The sequence below is a fragment of the Montipora capricornis genome, chromosome 3, assembly GCF_036669925.1.
Source record: "Montipora capricornis isolate CH-2021 chromosome 3, ASM3666992v2, whole genome shotgun sequence".
NCBI classification, from domain to species: Eukaryota; Metazoa; Cnidaria; class Anthozoa; order Scleractinia; family Acroporidae; genus Montipora; species Montipora capricornis.
In genome coordinates, this window is record NC_090885.1 from 70,860,750 (window position 1) to 70,881,865 (window position 21,116).

Here is a 21,116-nt window from a genome sequence, read left to right on the forward strand (position 1 = left end):
ATGGATTTTCGAGTCGCAAACCGCCTCTGAGCTGACAACGGTTGGAATCGTAGTGTGCAGCCTTGACTTCGTCTTAGAACATTGAAAACACGGAATTCCCGAAACGGTAAAATAAGCTCCAAAAGGCACAAAAATACACCAGAGGTAAGTCATTTTTATTATTTTTATTGAATGAACGTTAAATTGAGCGTTTTTTAGGCTTCATAATCTTCGGTATGTTATTTCCCATACAAAGCCTTACAACGCGTTTAAATTCTCAACGGCTGCCTGTAACGCAACACCGCTTTTACTCAAAGGTCATCTTCCACTAGTAATCAATTATTACACGCTCTCTAGTGACGCGAACTTGGGCTGCCTATGATTTCACGAGATATCGTGAGCATATTGAAATTTCTTAACAATGCTAATTTCTTTTCTTCATTTGTAATTGATGATAAACGCTGCCATTGTTAAGGAATAGGTCAAAGTCCTTCGTCACTTTTACACTCGGCTATCCCTACATCAGCATCAGCGATGAGTCGTACACTATTAATTCTTGCCTTTTTATTCCCTCTCCTGTGTTTCTTGTTAGTGCGATTCCAAGATGCAGATTTTCTGTTGCTGTTGTACGAGTTTTTAGGTCAAGATCCCACCATTGCATTTCGTGGAAAAGTTATTTGGATAACTGGGGCTTCAAGCGGAATCGGGGAATATTTAGCATATGAACTGGCGAAATATGGCAGCAAATTGGTGCTTTCAGCAAGGAGAAAAGAAGAACTAGAGAGAGTTAAGGAAAAGTGTATCGGTAAGGTCAACGACCCTTCAAGGTCAGAACTGCAGACTGCAGCAGACTCAGTGCAAAATGAAACATGAACAGTTCCACTGTTAACGCATTCCGATTATTATGCAATCGCCTTTCTGAGGTTACATGCGAAGAACAATTCACGGGGAAACGTTCTTGGCAATTTACATTCTTCATTTTGAACCGACTGGTTAACTTTTATTAAATTTTGGAATGAAATAGTATAGGTAATCAAATGATTTTGAGTGCAATTCGGAATAAATGAGAACAAATAATTTTTTTCAAACACGAACGAAATTCGGGTCAGTGCATTTTTTACTCTTCGCAAAAAAAATTGCGAGTGCTGATTTTTTATTTAATTGCACGAGAAAAATAATGTGATTATTCATCGATAATAGACGTGAAAAAACCATTGAGAAAGCCTCTCACGAACGTATTACGTAATCACGCCATGCAGGGCTACTGTAGGTTGCATTGTGTTACAGTAATGACTAGATCTGACTGAGCTGTGGGGTCCCCGAGAAGCCTTTTTGGCGAGATCAAAATAAACCAAACCAAATTATTTCCCAAAATATGGAGGCATGAAATAATCAATGTTTCAGCCTGGTTGCAAAACTGCAACAACAACCTTCCCTCTGTGGAAATACATTAATTCTAGGATGGATTCTTGAAGGCTGGTGTACAACTTGGGTAGTGGTTCTGTATGATCAAAAGTGAGTTTTAATTTTTTACAATGTGAATTATGTTTTTACAGCTATTTCCAGTGCTCTTCATCCATCATTTAAAAAAGATCAAGATATCCTTGTCCTTCCTCTGGACTTGTCACAATTTAACACTCATGAAAAGCTTACTGAAGATGTTATCAACCACTTTGGAAAGGTAAAATGTTGAATTAATTTGATGATTAGAGGAGTGAGGCCTTCCCAGGAATGGGGGGGGGGGGGGGGGATGGGGTGGAAGTCCTTCCCTTTTCCACTTCCAAAGTTGTTCTCAACTTTTTGATTCCTAAAACGGTTTTTGTTTCCTTGTTCCGTAAGATATGTTGTCTTTGTTTCCCTGTTCCCCAGTTCAAATTGGCCATGCTCCCATGTTCTATAAGTTCCTGGGAGGACCTCAAGAGTGAAAGTGCACCATCACGCATTAGAGTCTGTAATGTCTGTACTCCAGGCTTTTCCACAATGCAAACAGATTACAGTCCAGAAAACACACTAAAGTTTTCAGTCCGCCATCTTACTTTATTCACTATACACAGAATACACTACAAGGAGAGGTTACACAGGCAACCCACAGAACAATCACCACAGAGGCCCATTCACGCCACCATGTTTTCAGCAAACAGCCAAATATATGCCACTGAGCAGCCAAAAAGCATAAATGATAATATTATTGAGATCAGTTCTGCAACATATAAAGTTTGTAAAGAACCTATTCTCAATACCTTTGAAGTCAGACTGGATCACCTACCATAACACGCTAGTTTTTGTGAACAATGTTGATATTGGCAAAATGCATTTTACTGCCCACTGTGTTAATATTGCTCGTCTATTTAGAACTTACTAGTTACTTATGCTCTGCTTAATCAATATAATGCACTTGTAAATTCATTTATTTGTTATTAATAATAGTTATCAATCATTCTACCAAGAGTGATAGTCAATGAAAATGTGGCATTCAGGTCATGTGGTATCTATGCCTGAAAATCATACAGGTTAATTGTTGCTTTGATTTATAGTTTTCTGTACTTGAATTACAGAATGATCATCATATTATTTGGATACAGATTACTACATGAAACTAAAGACAACTGAGAACCTGCTATCTCAGTCCTTCATTCTTACCTTGTCCAGAAATGCCGTTAATTAAATTCATGCCCAATTTCGTCATCCAACATGAAAATGTAATTAATTCTAAGCATTTTCAGCAATGAGTTTATGACGTAAGTGTTAGATTCATATACTGCAGCTATTTATCCTCAATTTGATTGGAGGATAGGAGACACATTGTGAATTGTCTGTGTTTCTAGACACAAATAATGTGAAAGTTAGGGAGAAGAGCACAGGGACACTGTGAGGTGTATCAAAATTGACATGCATATAATTACATGTATTTCTTGACATATCTGTTCATTTCACAAATTAGGTGCAAAATATGTGGGAGATCTGTATGGGGACTAAGCTCACTTAATTAAACCCATTCAGTCCTCAGGTGCCTCAGGGTCCCCCCAGTTGACAAGTGCAATCGTCTGGTGTTAGACAGAGTAAAATTTGTCAAGTCACACTCCCAGGGGGTCAATGGGTTATTAGCTTTCCATTGTGAATATCCTTACAGGTCTCCCACTCATATTACTTACATCATACATGCATCAAACGATAAGTCAATCTTGAAGGTCTGAACTGATTTACAACTAATCATTAATCACATGTTCTTCTAAGAGTTGAACGCTTTTTGAAAATCTGCTCACTACAAGCATGCAAAATTAAAATAATGCATACATACATACATACACTTTAATTATACTCAGAATCTCTGTCTCTCTCACTCAAAAAACATATTTTCGTAAGGTTTGTCAGTTAATATAATAGACCAATTCAGCTAACTCAATGTTGTACCTAATTCAAATCCTTTGAGAATAAAACGTTTTGTTCCAAGTATTAATTTCCATATTATTTAAATGTGAATACTACGTTATCATGCAAATGCAATACACAAAGCATCTTGACCCCTAGAGATTTGAATTGGGTACAACATTGAGTGAGCCGAATGATATTGGTCTATTTATTTTTATTGATACATCAAGGTCTCTGAGCTCTATCGGCAAACGAAGTGTTTGAATTTTTTAGCCAAACAAGTTCAATTGTTAAGTCTGCCTGGGTTCATCAAACAACATAATGAGAACTTGCACAGTGTCTTTTCATCTAGGAATACTTTAGGGGGGGGGGGGGGATTGAGAAAATGGAATTATATACTCTGACAAAAGTCGGGTTTTGCTGAAAGCACGCCCACAGCCCAGGGGCCTGCGGCCGACGGCCTGCCACGGCCCAGGGGCCTGGCAGCCTGAAGGCCCAGCGGCGCGCGGCCCACGGCCCGCGATGGCCCGGAGGCCCGGTAGCCCGGTGGCCGAGGCCCACACAGTTTGTCCAGCGGTAAATCCATGCGCATGCACAGATTTGCATCGGGTTTGGGCGCGAAATGAAAGACAGTGAGCTTGAATTCGTTTATCATTTTAATAATCATTTCAATCCTTTTCGATCCTTTCTTTTGTTACATGTTGCTAAGTGAAAAATGTTGTCATTCTCTGTTGTTTTTGTCCATTTACAACAACAAACAGAAACAAGGATTCAAATGAGTAAATTGGTAAACGAATTCAAACTCACCGTCATCCATTTTGCACACCCAAACCCGATGCAGATCTCTGCATGCGCATGGATTTACCGCTGGACAAAAAAACTGTGGAAAATCAGGACTGGGCTACCGGGCCTCCAGGCCTCAGGGCAGCCGGGCCGCCGGGCCACCGCGGGCCGTGGGCCGCTGGGCTGCGGGAAAGAGCTCTTTATATTTCCCCTATCATTTTTCTTTGAGTTTTACATTTTTATTAACTAATTTTCTAATAAGGAACACACTCCTCAAGTTTGACAATATGAAGTTACTAAATTTTTGAAATGTATATAATGAAACCTGTCATAACCTGATTAGGACTGGTGTGTGGAATTGAATATTAGTGATTTTCTTGGTTAGGTTGACATCTTAGTCAATAATGCAGCTCGGGGGTCAAGGTCTTTAGTGGAAAAGGGTTCCCTGGAAGTCGATAGGACTATTATGGATATTAACACTATTGGGACCATCTCCTTGACGAAGCAGGTTCTTCCATACATGATACAACAGCAAAAGGGAAAGATTGTTGTTGTGAGCAGTGCTCTTGGAAAGTTTGGTAAGCGTTTAAACGGTAAACTTGACAGAAGTGTAGCTGCGCTCGTAATCCTGGCTATTATTTGGTATTGTTTCTGCTCAAGGGATGTCCTATCCATTGAGCTAACTAGAACTCCTGTGGCAGTGGGGATAGGGCGTTGATCTACATGTACCCTAGGTCCTGATTGGACAATGTATCCCGATATACATGACGTACTGTAGATCCCTAGGAGTTCTAGTTCCTCAATGGGTACAGCATCCAACTGCTGTTACGGCGGTCCTAAGTTCGAATCCTGCATATATATAGGACGCATTATACACCTTGCATTTGAAACTTTTCGTGGCGAGCCAGGCACATATTTTACATGAGCCACAACATGCTCCCAACTCGTAAAATAACCATATTTGACGTCAATAACTCGTACCAGTAATTCAACTGACAAACCTGAGCTCGAGGTCGTCGATGCGCTTATTTTACTCCCCTCTCTCCATCAGTGCTCCGTTTTACGGGTATTTAAAGCTACTTAAGCTACACTGAAAGGAAAGAAGTGCCATCCTTGTTTCTCGTGCAGTTAAACTGAGTATGCCATCCTTTCCCTTTGTGCAGTTAAAACAAATGTATCATGTATTTCATTCACGTTTTGCCATGGAAATTTATTCATTTTAAGTTCTTTTTCGTTTGTTTAAGATGGCCGAGAGACACCACAAACGCTAGAATTTCCTTGGGGTGTGACTACTAAGAGTCGCTGTTAGCTTTCTTCAACCCTCTGCACAGACATCAATATATAAAGCATGCATGAACGAATTGTTAATTCTTTCAAATTCATCTTTGTCCAACCCTTGCTTTTTGAGACATGCAATCACCTTAAATTGAATGTGTGTATTGGGTTGGCACGTTTGGCTTCTTGTGAGCGTGTTAAATGTTAATTTAAGTTTTTAAACTTTATCTTAAAACCATTATGCAGCTGTCCCTTTTGGATCTTCATATACTGCCAGCAAACATGCATTGCAGGTATGTGTAAAAGATGTAATATATCAAACACGAGGAGGAGTGTTTCATCTGATATCCAAACACCGAGAAGCGAGTTGAAAAACGAGGCTGAAGGCCAAGTTTTTTAACCGATTTCGAGGTGGTTGGATATCCGATGAAACACTCCTTCGAGTGTTTGATACTGCTTCTCAAAAGAATCAGTATTTGTACTTGAGATCAAAGTTGGCCAAAGTTTATGCTAATTAAGACCACATATCCAAACTTCCTTCACGGTACAATGTAATGTTTTCTTTTGTTTTTGGGTTATGAATTATTAATTAGTTTGAGAAGGGAAGGCACAAGTCACAGATCATTGTTTTTCCAATACAAAAACAACCCTAACCGTTTACAAATGCTAACATTAGGCTTAAAAACCTTTGTTTAGGTCATTTTCTTATTGGTGAAACAATGACCTGTGACCTGAGACCTGTGTTAGGGTTAGGGTTAGGGTTAGGGTTAGGGTTTAGGGCTCTGAAGCCAATCCTCCTGCGTTACAATTTTAGAGATTTCCGAATACAACTTAACCAATGGTTAGTGCCAATGTTAACCTTGCTTTGAGCAATTTGGCCTTGGTTTCTAGACTTGTTTGGATGTTCTCCTCTTGAGAAAAGGAGACGTGGGTGTTACGCTATCAGACCAACCTCGTGCCACCTCCAAGCCAGGGAAAATCGTCCTGGAGGCGAGGTTGGCTATGAAACTAGAACTGTGGCGATCATTCATGCATACTTTAGGAATTGAAAATTGTGGTAAATCTTTACGGTGTCTGACATTTGCAGACTGCAGACAAATAGCGCTGATAAACAGTATTTAAGTCTAAACACCCATTTCAAATAGCGCTGATAAACAGTATTTAAGACTAAGAACCCATTTTAAAACGGTTAGCTTTCAATAATTGAAATCTAACCGTTTTAAAATGGGTTCTTAGACTTAAATACTGTTTATCAGCGCTATTTGTCTGCAGTCTGCAAATGTCGGACACCGATAATTTACTCCCAAAATACCAAATTCTAATGTAATAGTACCAGATTGAAGAATGCAAAATTGGCTTCCTTTGAGAAAGGTCTTTCAATTGTTTCATTCGTATGTTCCAGAATTAATCTTGGATCATTGAACCGCGGGGAACAAATCAGAAAGTAGGGAACCCAGTCCCCGCGCAATACTTGTGCAAGTGCCCCTGCGAACAACAAATTTAAAGAATCTGCGGCGCGGCTGTTTTGTTGTCCTTACAGAGAAAATTCTCAAATCGTTTCGCTAAGGACATCACACCAGATCGTCATATTCCGAACAAAATTAGGAAGCGTTCTCCTGCGTCGAACGCAATAAACAGAATTACTACATTTTCTTAACCAGGGCTACTTTGATACTGCCCGGCTAGAGTTGGCAGAGCGCAACATTGGTGTTCAGATCATCTGTCCAGGTCCTGTTGAATCAAATATCGAAAAGGTTGCTTTCACTGAGGACATAAATGTGGTAAGTAAACTAAATGGGATTTTCATTTCAATTCCTCTCAATAAAAGGGCTCAGACTTAAAAAAAAAAACGTTCAGCATTTTTTAGCCTGAGTAGCTGGCGGTTCTGTTGTTGCGGAGCGCGAGAGGCTGGGAAGGCTGCATTTACGCCGTCCCAACGCCTCTCTTAATATCTTGCAGTCCGCATAAACAGAACCGCTAAGTGGTTTTCAGCTGGGAGCAAAACTTCCACTCCGCACCGGTGGTTCGATCTGTTAACGTTGATTGAGCATCGGGCTGTCATGCAGGAGGTCGCTGGTTCGAACCCTGGTCGGATCAACACTCAGGATCTTAAACTAACTGAGGAGAAAGTGCTGCCTTTGTAATTTCATCTGCAAATGTTTAAGGCCCGGGCAAACGATTTCAACACTTGCTTCATCATCCGCTTGATTTGTTGAACCGTTTGGGCACCGCCTTCTTTGAAACGCGTTGAAACTTGTTGAAACGAAGTTAAATCGATGCTGAATGAGTTTAAAGGCAATTAAAACATTGCTTCAAAATTTCTTTTGTTTCCGTGTAAATATTGAGTGAAGTAGAAGCCGTTTTTTCCCCTCTTTCAACATTGTTGGAAATGTGCGTGCGCACTCATCGGTCTTTCCATGACGTATCCATCTCCGTATCCACAGTAACAACCGAGGTTGAAGCCTGGAATTGAATACCGGGCACCTCGTGAAGCTTTGTTGAATCAAATGTAGACTTACGGAAAGTCCTTCGTCTCATGTAGATGGCGCGCGGGACATAGGACTTTTCATACTTGATTGGCGCCAATTTTAGCGACCCAGGTGCAGGGATGGCGCAGTGGTGAGAGCACCCCTCTGGGTTCGATTCCCAGATCCGGCGTCATATGTGGATTGAGTTTGTTGGTTCTCTACTCTGCACCGAGAGGTTTTCTCCGGGTACTCCAGTTTCCCCTCTCCTCAAAAACCAACATTTGACTTGATTTGTGTTAATTGTTAATTTCAGTTTACGGTGTTCCCAATTAGTGCTCCAGCGCTAGAACGCCTAGACACTTAAATAAAGTTCCTTTCCTTTCCAAAAACGGGTCGCTGAGCTAGACCAATCAGATTTGTCCCGGTGGATCCCAGGGGATAGAGTTGTCAATCAAAATTTGCCATATGCAGTAAAGCGTGACTAAGGCTACTAAGGCCACAGGATATTCTGACCTGCGCGACTATCAGGGGAAAACAATTCAAGCATATCTATCTTGCAGAGATGTGCTTGTGTCTGCTCCAACCGGAGCTGGGAAAAGTGTGACCTTTGAGCTAGCCCCGTTCGCTTTTGATCGTTTACTTGGAAAGGATTGCAATGCTATCGTCTTCGTAATCGTTCCACTGATTTCGTGGCACCACAGCGTCATTTGGAGCTACAGGAGACAACAGATTTTTAAATCTTAGGTATAAACTGGTGTTTGGAATTCCTGGTGATTGGATCGTTCAAATTCCCGCCCCCTCGGGCCAAAATAGTGTTCAAATGCCCTACCCTGTCGTCGGATGTGTCTGTCTGTCCCCAACTTTTGAAGACCTTTTTTGTAAGCCAATCGCTCGCAAATGCTATATCTCTTCCTTTAAACTCTTCCATCCCGTCCAAACAACGTGTTTTATGGTTGTTCGCGACTTCGGCGCTCGAAAAAAAAAAATCATTTGAAACCTGACTCTTCTGGTTCAATTTCCCCACTCCAAGCAAGCAAAGGTCAAATTCCCCACTCCCCGGGCACAGAGGATAGTCAAATGCCCGGAGTTTGCCCGGGGGGGGGGGGGGGGGATGTTGAAGTTTTGATTTGATCGGCGCATAAGTTTCACTAAGATGTAAGCTTATCTCTACTTTTGTTCTCGGTCTAGCATGTCTTTTAATCCCGGTATAGCACGTCTCCTACACCTGAAGCCTATCTGACGATTCGAAGCTTTTTTTCGACCTAGTGTTCGTTTCTATCAGCACAATTTACGGCAGGATGTGTTGGTCCAAAGAAGTATCACTAGAGATCCCCTTCCCAAGCGGCGACTCGAGATCGTAATTATAAGCTTTCGTTTTATTTCGTCTTTGTTTCTGATACCTTTAGCACAAAGTCAACAATTTTTCTCTTTCGATTTCGGAGAAACAAACATGTTTGATTGTTTTCGTCGGATTGCGCCATCAAGTGCAGGGCTTGCGAAAAACGTCATCCCCTTGCCCTGTCTCAAAATACCATTCGAAACTTCACTCTGTTACAGGGAATTTGAGTAAGGAATGGAGCTTTTTGACAGGGTTTTCATGTTTTGTTTATTGTGAAACTGTACTTAGCGATCCTTAGCGCTCTATTCACAATAATCATAACATGGCTTAAATTCCAAACTACCAAGAGGCGAGGACTTGACAGCTCCCCAAGTTTAACTGACTTAGATGTATTAAACACTTGGTTTGAGTTGCCTTTTTAAATTTATTTTTGCAGGAATTTAAGGACACGCCCATTTACGATCATGTTGAAAAACTAAAATTAGAGGAAAAAATGCCCACTGAGCGCTGTGCGAAGTTGATGGTGGTGAGCATGGCAAATAACTTGGATGAAGTGTGGATATCAGAACATCCAGTGCTCTTCTTTTATTATTTGAGCCAGTACTTTCCGAACCTCTTCAAATGGTACGTTAGAATTTGTCTTAAACTTAATGTCCTTGAAATGTGGATTTTAAGCAAGAACAACGGCAACGTAAAAGAAAACGTCACTCCAAAATATAACTTAGCGCTGTCGTAAGTATTTGGTGATGATTCCTTCATGTCCAGGTTGGTGCAAACTGGACAACATGTAGTCGTATTACTTCTACAAATTTTTCCAATTACTAAGCGTAGTGAAGTAAATCCAGAAGCTATACATTGTGGCATTACTTTTGATGTGTTGAAAAAAACTTTTTTTTGTTTTTGTTGAAAAAACCTGCTTTAAGACATAATACTTTCTATAAGTTACTGGTACAAACAGTTTTTTAACCCTTTTTTTCCGTTTTGGTTGTCGCGCCCGCGACAAAATTCAAGTACAAAAGAGGAATCAGCGCAGTTGTGGATCCAAAAAAACAAAGTGAAAATTTTGCGTCTGAATAATGAAGAAATGACGATGAATCGGGAGTAAATTTCTCTTTTTTTTGACGGTAATAAGTAGCAGAAGGTGATGTGGATTTTGCTCGTTTGTGAGTGGTGTGGTACATTTACCATGAGATCTGGTTGGCAGCTGTTGGCTAATTTAGTTTTAACGTCGGATAACCGTGCGGGAGGACGCTGGTTCTGAACCCCAGCCTTTTTTCTTGTCTGAATATTCTTGGGAAGGCCCTTGATTATGGTAGACGAGGTACATGTATTCAATTGTCTGAGACTACTTTTAATTAGCAGATTTAGACTATGCTTTGTCTTTTTCTGTCTACAGGGTTATGAAGACAATTTCACCGAACTACATTGCTGCACAAACGTTATAAGTTAGCCTAGTGTCACAGCAATTTTGTTGAGTTTGTGACCGTAAATGATTAATGAACGCTCCGTTTCTGATGAAAGGACTGGGTCGAACCAAGAGATTATATAATCTCTTGGTCTAACAGAGGCTTCAGGCTTGTTTTTATCAACTATGACTCTGTAACAGAATAGAAATTGTTCCATAAATACCACTACCAAAGTTGAAAAGTTTTGACTTTTTCCACTGTATTTCGAAAGAGCTTTACCTAAACAAATCTCCGTTGTTACTCAGCAACTAAAATTGAGATTTTTGAGGAACTGTAGTGAAAAATAATATAGGTCTTTCATGTATTTCACAAAGTTGACAGTTCTGTAAAAAAAACTGCACTAATCGAAATGTAAACAAAGTGAGAGCGTTGTTAAGGCGCACTTAATTACTATTTGTTAGGTAAAAATGCCTTTTTTTAATAGACACCCCATATCTACTCTTCTCTATTGAAAACCCCCTTTCTCAAAGTAAAGAACTTTAACAAGCGCTCCGTTATTACCTCATTCACATATACATTGCCTTAAGATCAATAAAGAAACCTTTCATTCACGGGCACTTGTCTTCTTGGGTTCGCTCTTCATTGCTTGAAAAAGTCGCGCCAGATCAAATTCACCAAATCAAATGCCGCCACTCAAATCGGTCGCGTTCATAAACGTTTAAATCCTGTTAAAACACAGTTAAACTGAAAACGACTGGCGGCATTTCATTTCAGTGCCAAAAGAGAGAGGACTAATTGTCCTTTGCCTTCTTTTACATACCTCTTACTAACCGAGTTCGAGGTCCGTACTGTAAGTTACGGACCGAGTTTTTTCCCATAAATCAACGGGAAAAAACGAGGATCCGTAACTTACAGTACGGACCGAGAAAACGAGGTTAGTAAGATATTTATTATATCTCAGAGGTTAACCGGCGCGCGGGCAAGGAAACTAGTCAAAGTGAAGCGGAAGGTTCAACTGCCACAAAGAATGCCTTGCCAAAATCCCAAAAACTAAATCTTCTTGGCTGTTAAGTTTGAAATAGTTGCTTGCAAGATTCAAACAGTTTTCAGTACAAGTTTATGCAACAGAGATGACATGAAAAACTCGCTAGATGATGTTTTGCCGAAATTTTAAATTAGGCAGGCTGTACAGCGGGCCGTACTGTAGAATACGGCCCGCTAATTTAGCCAATTACAGCGCGCGTACTATCTGAGAGATATAATAAGAAAATTTATTATACACGCCAACTGGTCCAAGATGAAAACGAGAATTCTGATTGGTTCTCGGAGCGGTTCGAATTTTACAATACGGACCGCTAAGATGGACTGGTCACGAAGCAGCGTATAAAGGTCGGCAAACTGTTCCGATTTCAATTTTTGTTTCCATTTTTTCGAACATAAAAAGAAAAATGCGAGAAATGTTTTTTTTTTATTTAGCGTGCCGGAGTTCCAGTACGAATTTTACTTTCCAGAACCGTTAACAGAAGCAGGCGAAGAGGCAAATACCGAAAAAGAATTGGAAGATGATGAAGAAAACACTGGCAAGGCGGCCGAGTACCGCCAATACAATAAAAACCCTATTGAACGAGGTTGTTCGATCCGTACAGGGAAAATGTTGACGTCTTTCCTTTTGCAAATTTATGGACCGAGCCTGAAACTTGCAAAGGAAAAAAGCAACCTCATCCAACGTTTTCCCAGTTCGGACCTCACGCTAGTTTATAACATCTATATAGTGATCTATATATCGATGCAAAAGATTTCGGTTATGACGTCATCACACGACGTCCGTCCGTAGGTATACGTCCAACTTTTCATGAAAGCCGGTATACGAAATGTCGCACTGCTAGTGCTGGAACACGTGGTTTTTATGGCGGGAAGTTGCATGGCCAGCGTAATGCATTTTACACTGCGTTTTGGTAAAGGAAGCAAACATTTTGAAGAGACTCAAAAAACGAAGTTTTTTAAAAATATTTCGTACAACGAAAGACGAGGGACGAGGGAAGACGAGAAAGAAAGGGAAAATGAAACAGAAAGCAGGCGACCTTTAAAGTGCTACTATGACCAAAAAAAATCAATCTTTATTTTTCTTTGGATTTCAAAACTATGTTAACTAAATAGCAAGTGACCCAAGTTTTAATCCTTGATTTAAAAAAGACACCTATTTATTTTAACTGTAATTTACCTATTTAACTGATCGCCATCACTAAATTTAAAATCTTGACAGAGTTGAATCGAAGACAAAATGACGTCAAAGACTCAGTAGTTTAAGAGTGCAATGCGTGTGTACACGGCTGAATTAATATGCAGCACTGAGTTTCGGGCTTTTAGACTTTTATACCGTGTTTTGCATATATGGGGGGGGGGGGGGGGTACGTATGGGGTAACCCTGGCAGGCGAGACAACCTTCTTCGCATGTAAATAGCTTTGCTCGACTACCCGAGACGAGACAGCAAAATCTTAAATGCACACGCATAAGATGAAAATCAAAAAAAGCAACAATTTGGGGTCTTATAGAAGTTGCTGCAACAGGTCTCAAAATTGATGAGACACTCCCATTAAAAAACAGCTTTTCTAGCTAACAATACCCGCAGTATCTACAATTCCAACCTTTCCCACTTCCGCCCTCCCCCTCCCCCTTTCAATGTTGACTGTGCAAGTTTTCAGCACTTTTTTTGCATTGCTAGCAACACCGATAAGGAAGGGGTGGGGGGAGGGGAGGGAGGCTGCAGTGTGGGAGATAATAGGTAATTAAATAACGCTCCAAGAAGATTAAGTGTCTCCACTAATTTTGCAGCTTGTTGTAGCGTTTGTTTTCGAATGAAAAGGTTTTTCCGGCCAAAATTCTCACCGCAGTAAACGGAAACTCTACATATTACTTCTCCGTTAAGATTGTAAGTCCATGGAAACAGGCCCCAGGTGACACACGCTAACACATCACGCATGCGCACAACCATTTCAGCCGGTCAATTAGCAGCCATAGACAGCTTTTTCGGCCTTGCTAGACCTCATCAGCACGGCGTAGCTAACATACTAAGCAGGTGACTTTAGCACCCCTTTAATTGGCAGCTTCACATGCAATACATGTAGTAAGCTGGGTTGGGAACAGCAAAACTGTTCTCCCACGGCAAGCGTGTGGGAAGGTGGATCACATTAAAGTCCCTAGTGTCGTCACGCAACGGAGCACTTCTGGCCTTTGTCACCTTTTGGCTTTGTTCGAAAATCATCGATTTATATCAAACAAAAGTGTTTACGAATGCGGAGAAGTAAGTTTAATTTATTTTCTCTTCCAAAAGGGCGAGGCAAACAATCCTGTAACGTAATTGGTTCTTGGCGCGGTTTTTCCACTGCACAGGCAATTTGCACAGGCACGGTAAAGCGCCAAGAACCAATCAGATCGCAGGGTTCTTTAAATAAATATTTTAAGCAAGAGCCGATACAACGTAGATTTGACTAAAATCAAATCTACGTTGTAACGGCTCTTGCTTAAAATATTTAGTTTCTCAACTTGTAAAGTACGCTGATCACATCAAGCCACTGATCCAACGTACACCGACAGGAAGATTGTCCACGGTTAAAAGTCAGTCTACGAAGAGCACGTATTTTTATATTCTCTAATTTGCCCTTGTCTTTTAGGTTATCTGACTGTTGTTCCACTTGATATCTTTATTTCTACAGGTTTAACGGAAAAGACAGTAATGAGAGAGTGTGTTACTTCCATTGTTCCCTTTGAATGCACTTCAGATCGCGTATCTATTGGTTACGCTTGAGTACTCACATTGCCATGTGACCTTAACCGACCCTTCACACCAGTCTACACTTCGTCTTTTGGTGTTAATTATAAGCGATGGGTCGTACCCTATTGATTTTAGCCGTAGTCTTGCCTCTCTTGTGTTTCTTACTTGCAAAATACCAGGATGCCGATTTTCTGCTGTTGTTTTACGAAATGTTTGGCAAGAATGCCACTGTAGCGTTGCAAGGGAAAGTGGTTTGGATAACGGGCGCTTCAAGCGGGATCGGAGAATATTTGGCTTACGAACTGGCGAAATCTGGTTGCAAATTAGTGCTTTCAGCAAGGAGGAAAGATGAATTGGAAAGAGTTAAGCAAAAATGCGTCGGTAAGAAGCTTTGTATTATACATGAATTCGTATCATTTATTCATGTCACGTACGATCGCGATACATTTTAATTGCATAAGCTTATATGTTTCGCAGCGAACGAAATACGCCTCTTGGACCCAGAGAAAAGAACACTAGCTTGGGAGCGATAGGGGCGAAAGTTTCCTTAGTATCCAGGGAGCTAAAAAAGAACAAAGAATGCCCTGTTACCACATGCATTTGCAAGACCAAATCGGCTGACACAATGTTGTACCCAATATTCAAACCCGTTGGGAATAAACGGTTTTGTTCCAGGAATTTCCATATGTGAATCCTACGTACAATGCACAAAGAATCTTACTAGTATCAAATGGGTACAACTTTGAGTTAACAATTTGGTATATCTTAGATAAATCTTAACTCTCGTACAGCCCCTCCATGAAAACAATAATAATTACAAAATTCAGCTTGTTACTATGGGAAGGGATCCCACGAGATAGCACGTGCTTCATGTACATTTACATCTACATGTTCCAGCACTCGGCAAAGTCCTTTTTTGACTTGTGGCTGTTTCTGCTTAGGTGGCCTTATACACCACAAGCCTTTTTAGAGCCGGCCACTTCTGCTGGAGAGAACAGGACAGCCACAACACCGGGGACTTTATCCCCAACTCTTCTCTTAATGTCCCACAGGGACTTGAAAGTCTAACAATTTGCAGATGAAATTACAAAGGCAGCACTTTCTCCTCAGTTATTTTAAGATCCTGAGTGTTGATCCGGCCGGGTTTCGAACCCGTGACCTCCCGCATGACAGCCCGATGCTCAACCAACTGAGCCACCGGTACGCGGTATTATTTAACCTTTAATACCCATTGACTCCTGAACCACCGCTGTTGACAAGCACAATCAGCTGTTCAGACAGAGCAAATTCAAAATCAAAAGCAAAATCTTTTTCTCCAGGGGGACCTCAAATGGATTCCAAATAGATTGATCGCTCTGAAATTTGGCGTGTTTACTGGGGCGATATGGCCCCAGTTTCCCTGAAAAACTCGACTTTGTAGCTTTCGTTACACCTACACAACGGGCATTCTACTTCAAGAATTCAACCGATCGCGGAGCTTACTAAAGTTTTTCAGCCAAAAAATAACACTTCAGGCATCGGAAAGGATAAAGAAAAGGATTTTGGTTCATTTGATGGAATTTCAAGCCTTGAAATCGCTGAAAAGGTAAGATTATTTTCGCAGCCGTAAACTCGCCACATGTTGTTGTCATTACACAGGATTGTGTTTTTGCTCAAAATACTCGCTTGTTCTTGCTTCAAATCTTACATATTACATGTCCAGCGAATTATTTTATCCTCTGGGATGAATGTTCCGTCGAAAAATCGGTGATTTGGGTGATTTTTGGCCAACAGAGGTCGATTATTCGTAATGTCATCAGTCTCGTTGCCGTTAGCAACGGGTCGCAAATTTGACACTTTTATTGCATTATCATATTGAGGCGGCGAAAGACGAGATATAAAAACCCTCAACTTGTCGCGCAACATTGTTTCGTTGCAAATTTTGGTTGATGTTTCACGTTTTTCACCTTGCGTGATCAACTTGACACGCAAGAAAAACATTTGTTGCGGGTTGAAGAAATGCAGCGCGCTGATTGGTTGATTTGCTAGTACACGAGCACATTTGTTGCGCGACAAGTTGTGAGCTTGATGAAAAACGAGCATCAAAGCCAAAATTTGTTGCTCAGAGTAGATCCGCGCTCAACTTTTCGCAACAACTTTCTTCAACCCGCAACAAATGTTTTTGTTGTGCAACAAGTTGATCATGCAAGGTGAAAAACGGCAGACATCGACCCAAACTTGCAACGAAACAATGTTACGCGCCAAGTTGAGGGTTTTTCTATCTTTTATTTCGCCGCCTGTACGCATTGATCGCTAATCCGATTACTCCTAAAAATCCAAAAATATTCGTGCCTCATCAGTTTTTTGTCAAATTTTGGTCCAAGAAAGCTGATAAAATGAGGAACATTTTTGTTGCTCATTAAAAAATTCGTAATTGACTGATTTTAATGGTCTTTTTTTTGTTTTTTCTTTCCCATTTCTTTTTTTATCAAATGTTGTAGTTCTATGTAAAGAAGTTATGTTTTTGGAAAGCTTATTTTCGTAGCTTTAAAATGATGTATGTCTTTCCCCCTAACTGAAAGTACTTTTTGAGAAAAAAAACTTTTTTTTGTGATGGCTGACTTTGCACAGCCATATTTGGAAGGTACTCTGGAGAAAAAGAGTTTCTCACTCCCAGGGGTCGATGGGTTAATGGACTAATTGGGGACACTTCAATCAGATTAGATCTGGAGATTCAGTGAAAAAACAGGAGATTTTACAAACTGCGTCATTTAATTGTCAAATCCATACAAAGGTTACATTTAGGTGTGTGCTTTGTTATACAGAGCATTTGCTTTCTTTGCTGAAGCTAAAAGTTCGCTGACAGGTGTCTATTTGTAGCAGGGTGTACTCTTCTCTGAAAATGCCAGTTTAATGGCCAGAATCTGAATTTGACAAAGATCATGACCACGCTTCCCTGAAGCCATTTTGTTCAACATACGGGCACTTATAACGAAAGCATGCCCAGGAATGCATGAAATTGAGGAACTGTGTTTGTCCCCAGACTCTTTGTGCAATGCAACGAACGAGTGTACAGCATGGATGCAATCGATCGATGAAGGAAAGGGACGATGTAGAATAAGAATTCACTGAAGTCTTTGGGTTTTAAAGAGTACAAACTATTATTATTTTTCCTCTTTAAGGTGGTTCAAACAAGCTCTGCTTTCAGTAAACTGTCCTATTTATAGAAAATGACTCTATCACACTGAATCACCAAATAGCAATGTTGTGGTGCCATGTGAAACAACAGTCATTGCTCAAGAAAATGCACTCAATATTGTGAGGTAATACCTTACCATAGCAACAGTCGAACCATTTAAACACACTCACTAGTTTGTCTTAAAGTGCTTATATATACCGATGTCTCAAAAATGAAACCTGCTGTAACCCCCACACTATGTCACCGGGTTGTATGAGTGTGAGTGTAAGAGCGTAAGAGTGTAAGTGGTGACAATAGGCCTGCAGCGCGTGCGTAACTCACGAACATAAACCGGTCTGTTGAAAGCGTGCTTGAGTTTCATCAAAATGAGCTCCAAAATGGGCAAGAATTTGTGACGCTGATGAATAATAAAGCAGCTGCTATTTCCAAAACGATGGAATTACCTGGTGATAAATAACCTAATCTAGGAGAGTAAATTTTGGACTTTGCAGAAACAATCGTCAACCTCAAGAGATGGGTGATTGTGATCTTTATGCTTAATTCGCACATTTCTTGTCAAACTTTATTACACTTGAAGATAAAAAAACAAAAATCCTGTGTCTTGCCATTATTTTGACACAGATGTATCCTTTGTTGCGCAAGTAAACGTACAAGGTAACTTAACTTAATCACAGGGCCGGCTGAATTGATGTCACTTTTGATTTTGCGATTTACTTGAGCAGCCAAAAGTACGATAGGAAAATTGAATGTAGCAAAAGTCTCCCAAAATGTTTTTCGCCGATGGTAATTTTGTATATTCACGGTTCAAGATTTATGTTGTTTTCACGTCGAAAACGTTGTTGCTGATGGCAAAAATTATATTTCGTTCTCGATTGACACTTCCTGTAAACTTGCTTCAGTTCTTCCTAAAAACTGTGTATCAATTATTTACTTTTTTTGTCAATATTTGTTTTGTATAAAGCAGGCTAACAAAATCTGTACCTTGCTTAGTTCGCATCTTGGAACGTTAAAATAGAATTTTTGGTGCTATGTTTCTGACACGTCAAGTCGTACATTTTGAGGTCACCCATCCAGATACTAACCCTGTTCGACAGCGCTTAACTTCTGTACAATTTTGTCTTGGAAAGGTGTCAAAATCTCAGACACGCTTAAACTTGAGGTGCAAAGAAGGGAACTTGAAAATGAGTAACATGTCACCCTCAAAGCCAATGTATCTTGATTCCCTTTTACTTTCTTCAGTCTTTCTGGGTTTAGTATTTTACAAGTAACCACATGTATTCTCAGGGCCCGGCTATTTACCTAAGACATCTACCATGGCACTCCTGTGATTTATAGTACCAAAACAATACCATGTACAAGTAGAGCTGCATATTACACAAAGACAAACCTTGAATCTCCTGGAAAACAAAACCCATCTCAATTGACAATTATGGAATAAAGTGCTGTGTACATGTACATTACTGCACTATCACATGTACGCATCGCCTGCCTATTTTTTATTTTGATGATGAGGATAACTGGTGAAACAAACTGAAAAGCCCATACTCATACAAATGTAAACATGACCATCCATAGTTACAGTAGTGGAACACATTAATTTTGTTACACTGTTGAACTTGTCATCCAAATACAAGATCTGACTGGAGTTTCAAATCAAGGAGTTGTAGGATCTAAAGACTGAAGGAACACCCCTTATTATTTATTTTTTTATTTTCTCCTTATCATTCTTGCAGAGGAAAAGCAAGGCAACACAGTGTACTGTTTTGCACTAAAAACATTGAGCAGAGGTCTTGCTTAACAATATTATTGCTGTATATTGTTTTTACAGCTATTTCCAGTGCTCTTTATCCATCATTTCAAGATCGAGATATCCTTGTCCTTCCTCTGGACTTGCTGCAGTTTGAGACACATGGAAACCTTACTATTGATGTTATGAAACATTTTGGAAAGGTAAATCAGCTTGAGAATCTCGGGAAAATGCATTCATCTTGTTAAACAGTAATGTAATATTCTGAAATTGCGGAATGCGCTCCATAATAATATTTATTAATTGAAATTTTGACCCTGCCTCACTGCATAATATGATCTAGGTTTATGAAACCTGGTTGATGTTTAAGAACCAACGCACTATTGGCAATGGATACCTAAGGAAACATGGTATATGGTGGAATTTCTGTCCTTTGTGGGTAATCATGGTTGGTTTTTAGTAGTGTAACTTAAGACTGAAGTGTCATTATCACTTCAAGTTTTCATACCACATACATTTGTCATTTGCAAACTGAGCATGCTCAGGAATAGAAAGTCCATGTGATACAATGACTGTACAATCGTACATGTATGTGATAGTTGCTTGGATATCTTTCCCTGTCCGTATTCCATGGTGAGTTCAAATCAATTATTTTTCAATGAAACACTATTTTATGCATTATCATTTCAAAGTAAAATTAGCAAAGGTTTTAAAGATTATCCTTATTTCCTATCTAGGTTGATATTTTGGTCAATAATGGAGCCAGAGGACAAGTCTCCTGGATCAAGGAAACACCCCTTGAAGTAGACAGAGCCCTCTTAAATCTTAACCTTGTTGGAACCATCTCTTTGACAAAGGCAGTTCTCCCACACATGATACAGCAACAGCAAGGAGACATTGTTGTTGTGAGCAGTGGTGCAGGAAAGTTTGGTAATTATTTAGTAAACTGAGTGTTATGGATGAAATGGTCCAGGTTTATTGCACCTTTTCCTAGAATTAAGGTGGCTCAAACCAGGGAGATGTCTTTGTAGATGATTAACTCTACAACACTGTTTTAGGTAATGACAATGTTATGGTACCCCAATAATAAAATACCAATAATTGCTGAATAATATGTACTCCTTAAGAGGGTGTTAGAGGTTACCATGGCAATAAAAGAGCCATCTAAAAATGCCCTATTTTTTCTACCTTTAAATTCTTCGATCTCAAAATGAACTCGATGGACCCCAATTTTTATTGCTGGAAAGTGATTAGCACACTAAGAAAAAAACTCTGCAAAGTTAGGAACATTTTCTGGAGTGGATTCAGAGCATCCTTAAACTGTTCCATTTGTGAAGTTTTGTAACAGCTGAACCTGGCTATTTAACAGGTGAATGGTGTTATCCACCAGACAAATGATTCATCTCCTACTAAAGAATAACTTAAAACCAGAGAAACCATGTGTAGAGCAATCAAATTTTTGTGAAAATTTTCCATAACAGCATTTTTATTAACTGAATTTCAGAATTCCTTACTTGCATTTTTAAACAAATTGTGACGTGTTATGGTTGTCATATTAGTCTGACACAAAGCATAGGTTTAGCTGGAGTAAAAACATTATAAGGAAAAATTAATGGTTGAATATTTCAAACTTTTCTTGACAGGTAGCCCTTTCTCATCTACTTATTCAGCCAGCAAATTTGCATTGCATGTGAGTGAGAGAATTAGAGAGAGTAGCATCGTTTTCACAATATTGATAATATTGTTGGGAAAATGAATTCCTTGGTGGAGTTCAGGGTAAAATGATAAAACGGAATGTT

At 39.9% G+C, this 21,116-nt stretch overlaps 2 protein-coding genes across 2 annotated transcripts in view; both read left to right on the forward strand.

Annotated features, from left to right (window-relative positions):
• Positions 1-381: 381 nt before the first annotated feature.
• LOC138043887 (dehydrogenase/reductase SDR family member 7-like) lies at positions 382-11,229 on the forward strand. Its single transcript, XM_068890403.1, has 7 exons — positions 382-784; positions 1,536-1,660; positions 4,517-4,709; positions 5,653-5,699; positions 7,068-7,187; positions 9,650-9,837; positions 10,610-11,229. Exons 1-7 carry the CDS (start codon positions 514-516, stop codon positions 10,656-10,658), a joined length of 993 nt encoding a protein of 330 aa, XP_068746504.1. The 5' UTR covers positions 382-513; the 3' UTR covers positions 10,659-11,229.
• Positions 11,230-14,451: 3,222 nt separating this feature from the next.
• The window catches only part of LOC138043892 (dehydrogenase/reductase SDR family member 7-like), a 13,808-nt gene continuing 7,143 nt past the window's right edge, over positions 14,452-21,116 (forward strand). The window contains exons 1-4 of the mRNA XM_068890406.1: positions 14,452-14,773; positions 19,399-19,520; positions 20,055-20,247; positions 20,961-21,007. Of these exons, the coding sequence (XP_068746507.1) occupies positions 14,503-14,773; positions 19,399-19,520; positions 20,055-20,247; positions 20,961-21,007 (633 nt within the window). The 5' untranslated portion in view covers positions 14,452-14,502. The remainder of the gene's footprint in view (positions 14,774-19,398; positions 19,521-20,054; positions 20,248-20,960; positions 21,008-21,116) is intronic.